This window comes from Poecilia reticulata, linkage group LG22 (genome assembly GCF_000633615.1).
Source record: "Poecilia reticulata strain Guanapo linkage group LG22, Guppy_female_1.0+MT, whole genome shotgun sequence".
Classification (NCBI taxonomy): domain Eukaryota; kingdom Metazoa; phylum Chordata; class Actinopteri; order Cyprinodontiformes; family Poeciliidae; genus Poecilia; species Poecilia reticulata.
The window spans coordinates 848,907-859,338 of NC_024352.1; the positions used below are offsets into that span (position 1 = coordinate 848,907).

The following is a 10,432-nucleotide window of genomic DNA, read 5'->3' on the forward strand; positions in this document are numbered from 1 at the left end:
TCATTTTCCCATTCAAATGCTCGGAAGCGAAGCCGGTGAGGCAGCAGCGAGCTGAGCCTCACCTGGGATTGCGCAACCTCTCACTAACTGCACTGGCTGCCACTCTATGAGAGCATGCTCCTGTCTGTACGTCGCCAATAAAATTGTTAAAAATATTTAATGTATGAACTGATTTTCCATAATTTAGCTCATGTATTTAATGATTTGTGTTATTATCACCTACTGTGTATGTAACGTGATTCGTGTGCTGAGCAGTGATCAGAAATGGCAGAGAACAGATTCGAGGTGAGGCAGGCAGTTCTCTTGCCTCATCGCTGGTGGCGCTCATGAACCCAGATATTGTGACTCCACAACTGCAGAGTAAGAGACAGTAACAGCGAGTTAGCCATACAGAAGCTGCGCTGATACAGAGAGCGAGAAAGACGTGGTTTTGAGTTGTACTTTAACGGTTTCTCCCTTTGCTGTTAAACAGCATGAAATTAATATCTACATGTCTAAGTTTGATTGAGATAACGGAATTATTCTGCACGGCTAACCATCACGTGTTAAAGAATAGTCTTTTTGCCCTCAAGCATTGTACGCATACGCAAAATTTCCTTATGTAAACAATAACATGCAGATTTGTAAAGCTGATTATAATTAAGTTGGTGCCTCACCAGCAATGAACCTCACCGCACGTCACTATATATATATATATATATACATATATATATATATATATATATATGCTAATATATATCAGTCTATATATTAGACTGATATTCATATATATGAATACCAGTTCATATTTTAGCATTGTACTCTTTTTCTAAATTATAAATAGCGAGTAAGTTAACATAAAAGCTGCTACGGTGTGTAATTACTCAATATTAGATAATGTTTGCTAACTATCTAGGCTACATGTCAAGACACTGAATTAGCAATTTACATTTTTCGCTTTGCATGATGTGACATTTCATCTAAGTTATGTGACTACAATTTTGAAATGGAGTCCATTGGCTCCAAGGAGAAATTTACACAAAAACAAAACTTTCTGATTTAAGTACAAATGCTGCAAGCATTTTTGCAATATTTAATTTACTGTTTATTTTTGACAAGAGCAGCCCACAATACAATAATTTTACCAAATTTAAATGCATTTAATTCTGATCCAAAAAATTTGTTGGGACAAATAAATGTCCTCAGTATAAAAACACATTTTTATACTGAGGTTGAGTTAGCAGGTAATGTTAAAATGAATCACCATCCAGCTACAACTTTCTTATGGAAAGATTATCAGATTATCACTGCATCAGTGCTGCATCAAGCTACAGAGTAATACTAGTTTTGCGCCATCAAAAGTGATCCTGTAAATGTATCTTTTCTGATTTAAATAAAAGAAMATCAAAAACAAACAAATCAAGCAGATACTTGCTGGTCAAGCAGAGATGTGGCTAACTCTGGATCAACTTTGAATCCTTTGAGAGCTTTTAGCTCATCCACCTATGAAGTCCAGCTCCGATGTTTACCCTCATTTTATTTCGGGCTATGTCTAATTCTCTATTGTTGTCTTGGTTTTTGGACCAGGTACTACTCCAAAATTAGACGTTTCCATGTAATATTGGTTTGCTGCTCCGCCACTAGAACAACAGTGTTCTAGTGGCTGTTGAACCACTAGAACACAGGTTCTTGTGGTTCACTAGAACCACTAGAACCTGTGTGCTGCTGCACACCGCTGCTGAAGCTAGCAGCGGTGTGCTGAAGCTAGCACAGCGCTAGCTTCAGCTTGAAAGACAGGTGAGCGTGCGGGAGTGAGCTGTACGTACACAGCTATGAATGATGGAGCAAAGATACTCCTCCTGGCTCTAGTTAACTGGTTTTGGTTCGGGAGCGACATATTCTTATAAATGCTATTAGGGGCACAAGGAAGAGGCAGGAGGACTTGATTTTTTTCACAGCTTATCACTCTCATCTTCTGCTTACAGGATATAGTGACATTTTTAACAAACAAGAAAAATAAATAAGTTACATACTGCACTTTTTAAAAAAACATTAAAAATAGAAGGAATTATTCTGGTAATATAACTTTAGTATTAGGATTAAAAACTTGTACAACCACATCGAGTTCAATGTTGTTAATCGCAGTCTTCACTGTCTTCATGTGTTCAAACACAGCAATAGACAAAAGCATTGTTACATGAATTCTATTCTAACTGAGATTTACTGTAAGTCTGTTGTTCAAAATGAACTAAGCTAATATGTTTATCTTCTTTTCATTAGTGACAGATTCACATAAAGCAAATGTTACTGTCTTATCTGCTGAAGCACTAAGTGAAAATTAGAGTGTTGTGGACCCTCAGGCTTCTACATGTTCATTGAGACATCCAGGCCCAGGCTGGAGGGGGATAAAGCCCGACTGATGTCCCCAACTTTCAACATTGACACCAAAAGTGTCTCCTCCTCTTCAGCCAGTAACAATCCCACCTACTGCTTTACCTTCTACTACCACATGTTTGGGAAACATATAGGTGAGAAGGCAAGAAGATGCTCATTCCTTCTGGTATGACACATGAGAAAATTGGTTTGCAGTACACTTCCTAATCTCACTGTTTATTTATTTTGTAGGAGCTTTGAATATTTTCTTGCGGTTGAAAGGTCAGATGCTCACAGATACCTTAATCTGGAGTCTTACTGGTAACCAAGGAAACTACTGGCAGCAGGCAAGGGTTAACATCCATCCAACCACAACCTTTCAGGTACAGTACATAGCTGGCTAGTGGAAAAGTGAGTATGGTTAGTTACATGGGGCAAAGTCCTTAGACTTCATGGGTATTTTACATAAACATTTGGAATTTATATACTTTTATTCTTTACTAAATACATTTAATTAACATCTTGCTAAGCCCAAAATCAATCATACCCCTAGGGCAGATATATGTTAAAAATATTTAAAATCACTAACATGTGTTTTCTGATTGGAACTGATATTTTGCAGTAGCTCAGCCAGAGTTCTTCTTGAATCTGAATTTCTCTGTTGAACACACACCTTCCATCAAATACAGTAAATGTACTTACACAAAATTAAATCTGTCTGAAAGTTTCAAGGGCTGTGGACAAGAGAGATCCTTAAAATCCGAGGTTTTTTTTTTTACCTTAAGACGACACCAACCATGCGTTCAAAATTTTTCTCTCTGTTTTCATGATTCTTTGAATAGACACAAAATGGAAGTGATCATGGACAACTTTGAATTAATTTTTACCACACTTCTGTCTTGAGACCCCAGTAGAGACCACAGTCCCACTCTTTACCCAAGGGATCAGCTGTTAGCCTTTCAAAACACAAGTGTGCCAAATACCCATCAGGCACCAGCATTGGGCTTCACAACCAGACAAAGCACAGATGCATCATCACGGGATATATGAGAACAATTCCCATCCAAATGAATGGATGGTTAGTGCCACCTTTTAGAAATGAAAATAAGGGATGCCTACTTTGGCTTCTTTGGGCCATGACCACCACATTCTAGTCCAGTCCAATTCTCATCATTCATACACAAAGTTGGATCACAGTATCCAAAAATTATACTGTAGTAAGTGTAGCTCTTTCAACACAGTTGTGACATCTCAATCCGCAAATTTATTTATTTTTAACAGGGAATGATCAAATGGCTTCCTTGTTTCAGCCAATCACTGCAACGGAGCCCACGTTGAAGCAATTTCTGCACAAGTCAATCACATTAGCTGATTGCAGCAGTGCTGTAGCCATGTTGAAGGGCAGGAAATAAGCTATATACCACGAGTGGTGGTGATGTATTTCCGTTTACATTTAAGCTACATTCATCATTTCCAGTTGCCTCTTGCTCCAATTGTTTTTTAGCAAGAGCTGCAAGAGCTATACCATGAACAAGATAAAAAAGTTGAAATATCTGCGAGCTACTGGCACAACAACTGAGTCTTATTGTGTGCAGCTGTGTCCATTGAATAGCACACTCCAGTGCAACATTTTTTTAAGATTTCCCTTCTGATATCAAGGTGAACCATAGCCCAGCATTTCAAATTGATAATATTGAAGATCCAGCATCAGAAATAGGAAGACTATTAAAATATATCTGTATGTGCTTCCTTCAGTTCAATAATTTGTTGGAGTAAAATAATGCTTTCTGGAAGGAAGAGAGCATGTTGTTCCTCCATGTTGTTAAGACACTGGGCCTATAATAAGGATGAGAAACTGCATCCATTAACAACCAAATAATGGGCAATAATGTTTTTCCCCAACATACACTGGCTTGTGAATAAAATGCAATGAGAGGCTGCACAAAAAATCCCACCACATACACAAGCAGTGAGATCCGGGAGTATTTATTTGTGGCCATGAGAAATGTGTGCAGTAAGTCCATTAACCCGTACAGCCAGCTTCTCCCAGGCAACAGTCTCTGATACGGTGGTATTATCTAAGAGCAAGTCCTTGAAAGGACCAGCCAGAAGATTGCACAAATGTCTTCAGAAGGGGGGCGGAAATGGGAAAGAGCATCTTGTTGACATGTCATCCAGGATATTTTAGATAGGCAGCCAGCCAAATCTGACACAAGGGAGCCAGTTCAGATAAACAATATTCTTTAATTTGCACGTACTTTAATTTTTCCATCTGCCCTAAAGTCTCACTGGTACATCTCTGTTTATTCCAATCATCCAAATTAGTGTGGCTGTTCCCACCGGGCTGAACTATGAACTTGTCCAAGATAGATTCCATCTTGCTGGTGAGCTCCAGGGCCTGCACCTGGGTTGTGAATCACATCCAACTTATGGCTCTGGACCCACAGCATGTTAGTCTGAGTGTTTGCTAGTCGGCTCAATTTATCACACTGATCAGGCAGCTTGACAAAGGCCAAAGCAGCTCCAGACGTCTTCCAAATTATCCACCAACTCCAGACAGCAGAAATCCTGTTATGAATCCAAATACAGATCATCCATGTCTTTTAGGTATAAAGTGGACAGACAAAATTCTTTGTAAACATCCCAAGAGTCAAAAATTTTCTCAACGTGAAGACTAGACAAAGGAGAGCCTGTTTGTCCCGTGGGGACAAGCAGGCTCTCTTTCACTCAAACAGGCTCTTATTGAGATTTGATCAATTGCATTGAGTCCATTAACAACAACCACCAAACATGACATAGTCAGACTTTTGTTACAAAAGCAGATGGCACTATAGATTTTCTGAAACCTTTCACCAGATTTTCGTCTTCGTTATGTTGTCATGTTGACAACATGACAACATCAGTGTTGTCATGTTGTAGAAAGGGACCCAATGTGTGTAGAAGGGGACCCAATAGCAGCAGGCGATTAGGGTCCAGCGGGAATGGCCACACTAATCAACAGAGATTTAACGGTGAAACTTTAGGATAGATTGAAATTTAAAATCTACCCGACCTGAAGCATATTGTCTGTATTTGATCTGGCTCCTCTGTGTCATCCCTAGGTGGCTTTCTATCTCAAATCTCCTGGAAGATATGTAAACAAAGATGCTCTTTCCCATATCCTCTCCCTTCTGAAGAGATCCGTGTAATTGTATTACTGGACACTTCAAGGACTTGCTCTTAGATAATACCACCGTATCAGAGACTGCGCCTGCATGGCCTTACTGCAGACACATCTCATGGCCACAGATACAGACTCCCTTGCTGCCTTTGCTGGCTCATGTTTGAATGTTGCGATCAGAATCTTGCTGTAGGTGTCTATTTTAACTGATGTATCATTTCTTTGCCCTGTCTGTTTAGTTTATTACTTTTAGAAATTGTGGTGTACTCATTACTTTAGATCAACATTTAGCTACTTTTATGAACTTTGGAGTACTTAGACCAGGGGTGCCCAAACCTTTTCTCTCACCAGCCGGCTGAGCTCTACCACGACACAAAGATCTAAAAATTGTAAATGAAACTCTATTGACTTTTTTTAATATGCAAATACACATCAGTTCTAGCAGAAATATTATAGAGATAGAAAACCTAATGCAGAACCTCAGTGAGATTCTGTCACTGGGAGGAGGTCGCTGGTTTCTCAGTCAGAAGCTGGTTGCAAACTTGAGGCCAGCAGGTATCAATAAGTTATGGTAGATCTGAAGTTTGGTTTGATGAAGTTTAGATATTTTTCCTCCAAGAGGTTCCAGAGGTGTCACCTCAAACCAGATGTTGTTGATATTTCAGCGTCATTTGTGAATGTCAGCTCCTCATTTTTAACAGTGGAGCTTTGCAAGTGTAAAAAATCTTGTCATTTTGGAGTAAGTCTTATCAACATCATTATTTCCACTAAATAAGAGCAAAATAAATTGTATGTTTGACAGAGGAAAAGCCAGTAAAGAGCCTCTGAGACTCTGATCAATGATGCCAGAGAGCACCAAATTATTTGTTATATTAGACAATTAATTGAATTTCACATAATTATCACAGTAGGATTTGTTTGTTGAATATGTCATGAAATATATTTGTCCTATTTGATGTTTGTTGTGAATGACATATACTTGCAAACAAATGAGGTAATTAGTCCCAGTTTGTCGTTTCTGGAACGTTCAGAAACTACAGCGGCTGTAAAGCGCCACAAAGGTAAACGAAGGTAAAACAACCTGAACAGGTGATCAACTCAAAACCACTCATACCTCTTTACTGTCTCTCTTTGTCGTTTAAGTAGACCTGTTGCCACGACAACCGCCTGCGCTTCGCTAGCTGAGCAGAGATTATGTTAAAAACATAACATTCAGTCCGTTACAATATCAGGTTTTCAAGCTTGATATTTATTTTGCAATTAATAATAGCTCCCCTGAACACAGGTTTTTTTATTATTGGAACCGAAACGCTAAGAATTGCACAACACCTTGATGAAACAATAATTACAGAGATTATTATTTTTGTTGGGTCATTAATTTGAGCATGTTTTGTTGATTTTCTTTATTATTTTATAAAGTTGTAAATATTTTGGATCTTACTGAATATTTTGATAAGCACGTCAGAAGAGGATGTGCTGGTCTCCCCCTCCTGACGGCGTTCAGTTTGTCACCTACTGCCGAGATCCACTTCAGTGTATTGAGCACCCCTGCTTTAGACCAACATTTATCTTATTAATATTGGAGCAAGACCTAAAGAAACTCCTGTTAGTTTATAAATCCAGAGCAAACTTAGAAAGTTCCATCTACTTAACAACCCAGAACAAGAATAAAACTTGGAGAACCAACATTCAGCTTTATTTTGTGCAAATCTAAAACTCAACCCAGAAAAACCGGAATAAACATTTAGTTTTATACTTACTAATAGAATTAAACATGGAGAACCAACATTTAGTTTTATACCTCATGAATCTTACCAAAAATCTTACCAACATCTAGTTTATCAGAACAAGAATCCTGAGTAGTTTATAAATTATGGACTACTTATTAAGCATGGAGAACCAATATGCAATTTTGTACTCTTTCCTTTTTCTCTTCCTTTTTATTTTCTTATTTTGTTTTTATTTCCTTCTAATTCATGAAAACCAATTTGAACTGCCTTGTTGCTGAAAATGTGCTATAGAAATAAAATGACCTTACCTACCTTATCATATTGGGTGCAGTAAATTGGTGGCTCAGATTATTCATAAATGTGTGCAGCGTAGGAAGCTCAGATGGCCAGTGGAAGACCGGCTTATGCTTGAATATCCAAAGAAACATTTGGAGGTATCTGCACTGTCGACTTAAATGGATTGCTTAGGTCCTTTTGTTGTCAAAAGGAATCTTAAGGAACATAAGAAGTACAGCTTGGTATTCATGTCTTTTTTTCATGCGCTATTCATATTGAAATGTTGGATGATTTATCCACAGACTAATTAATTATGGACATTAGCTTAAGTGGAGCTGTGTGGCGTAGCAGATACATTCCGATCAAGGGAGAAATTTTGGTAACACTTTATTTGAAGAGGCGTGAATAAGACTGTCATGACACTATCATCAACATGACATAACACCTGTTATGAACATGAATAAGCCTTCATGAATATTTATGACTGTTGTCATAAAGCGTCATTCGGTAAATCCTGACACTTTTAATACAATGTGTCATGATTTACATTTATTGTAATGTTTAGACATTTCAATAAATGTCATAACAAAGACATTTATTGAAAATGTCTTTGTTATGACAACTTGACATTAACCAAGAATTTATAACTTGTCATGAATGTAATAACAGTTGAATTTATTGGCTTATAAGGCTTATATCCTTATAAGACAGCATTAACAAGTCATGAACATTTCCAGTTACCTCAAGTTAAGTGGACTACACTTGATGTAACTGGAAATGTTCATGACTCTGTCATTAAAGCGAGAGTAATGACACTCAATGACATCTTCATTACTAGTTTACTGTGATACACTTTAACAGAGGAGGATAATGTCACAATTATAAAGGTCTCATGACAAAAGGTATGTGTAACAACAAGTGACTTGTTAATGCTGTCTTATAAGGATAACATTTTAAAATTCACCTGTTATTACATACATGACAAGTTATATCTTGCTTAATGACAAGTTGTCATGACAACAACGTTGTATTGGATAATGTCACATTGTCATAACGAAGACATTTGTGTCTATATTAATGTCAAGTTGTCATAACAAAGACATTTTGAATAATGTCAACTTTGTATTAAAAGTGTCATGATTTACAGAATGAAGCTTTATGACAAGTCATAAAYATTCATGAAGACTTACTGATGTTCATGACAGTGTCATGTCATTCTTATTCACCCCCCTTCAAATAAAGTGTTACCGAAATTTTGTAGGAGCCAAAACTTAATTGACATGATGTGACAGTAAACATCTGGAGTCTTTTTTGGCAGGGAACCAATATGAGCTTATTTTAAATGCTCCATCAGCAAGTCATGCTGGTTAGGAGCTTCAGTTACACACTATTTAAAATGAGTTGGTTTTTACCTTGTCTCAAAGTTTGGGTAGACTTGATGATGCTTCTTTGATAATTTTCTTTTATGAAGCAATGGCCATAATTAAGAGTTGTCTTCTAACATTAAAAGGAATAAATGCTCTTGGTCACTTTAAACATTTAATTCCTAATTATTTTCTTTCTTTAAATTATGCCACATTTCTTTAATCTCAGCATACTATTTTTATATCAGTTTTATTTTGCCTTGTGTTGTGAATTTGCCCTTCAGTTTTTTTGCTGCTGTGACACCTGAATTGAAGGATATTTCTATTCTATTCTTTTACTGTAGGTGGTGATGGAAGGAGTCAGAGGCTCAGGTATTGAAGGCAATATCGCTATTGATGATGTTACCGTTGAGGAGGGCGAGTGCAAAGACGCTCCGTCTAACAGTGAGAATCTTCACAGTGAGGATTTTATATTTTGATTTAACTATTTGAAACGTCGTCTGTCAGATTCATCCATCCATCCATTTTCTTACACCCTTGTCCCTCAGTGGGTCAGGAGGTGCTGGTGCCTCTCCAGCTAACGTTCCGGGCGAGAGGCGGGGTCACCCTGGACAGGTCGCCTGTCTGTCGCAGGGCAACACAGAGACACACAGGACAAACAACCATGCACACACACACACACTCACACCAGGGACAATTTAGACAGACCAATTAACCTGACAGTCATGTTTTTGGACTGTGGGAGGAAACCGGAGAACCCTGAAAGAACCCGCCATGCACAGGGAGAACATGCAAACTCTATGCAGAAAGACCAGGGCCGGGAATCGAACCCAGAACCTTCTTGCTGCAAGGCAACTGCGCCACTGTGCAGCCCTCATCTGTCAGATATATCCATTAAAGTATTTTCTGTTCAGAGACTCATGCAGATTGATGGAATATTAAAATCAGATGAAATAAATGAAACAATACAGCAACAAATGCAGATCTGTTAACTGACAGATGTGTGGTGCACCATGCACCACAGTTTTATTGTTAGTGTTTATGCACAATTTAATTAAGCCAAATCCTGTCGAAATAGGACTGTGGAACTCATTTTTCTAACTGTTTGCTTGGATCCGTTGAGTCCCAAGCCTACCAATATTAAAGTTATGAATAAATTTGACTGGCTTGAACCAAAATAACCTATATTGGCATGTAATCTCCAAATAATTACATAAAACATACATTTTTAAAAACTTGTGACCTTTTAAGTACCATCACATAAGATCTGGCCCTTCAAACACATAATATAACTCAATTAATGATTCAAAATATTTTAAAAAGTTTCTATCTAAGGAGATTGCATTGAATTATTGACTTTTATTCACTCCTCTTGGACAAGCACTGATGTAGGAGCATCTACATCAGTAGATTCTAGCTTCTAGAATCTAGAGAGTGAAAAAACATAACCAGTTGAAATGACAACAAAAAATGTAGAGTAGTTAAAGAAGAAAGTGACATGGAGTGTCACTTTGTGTACTCTGCATGTATTTCAATGTATTTTATATATA

General features: G+C 37.7%; 1 protein-coding gene across 7 annotated transcripts in view; it reads left to right on the forward strand.

The window, feature by feature from the left end:
* LOC103458078 (MAM domain-containing glycosylphosphatidylinositol anchor protein 2-like) overlaps positions 1-10,432 on the forward strand; it is a 202,698-nt gene that overhangs the window by 184,722 nt on the left and 7,544 nt on the right. For 4 of the 7 annotated variants that reach the window (XM_008398631.2, XM_008398633.2, XM_017302459.1 and 1 more), the window contains 3 exons: positions 2,340-2,507; positions 2,605-2,735; positions 9,227-9,341. In XM_008398631.2, coding sequence (XP_008396853.1) covers positions 2,340-2,507; positions 2,605-2,735; positions 9,227-9,341 — 414 coding nt within the window. Of the gene's footprint in view, positions 1-2,339; positions 2,508-2,604; positions 2,736-9,226; positions 9,342-10,432 lie in introns of those variants that run through there. The other 3 variants (XM_008398632.2, XR_532533.2, XM_008398635.2) reach the window with 3 other exon arrangements.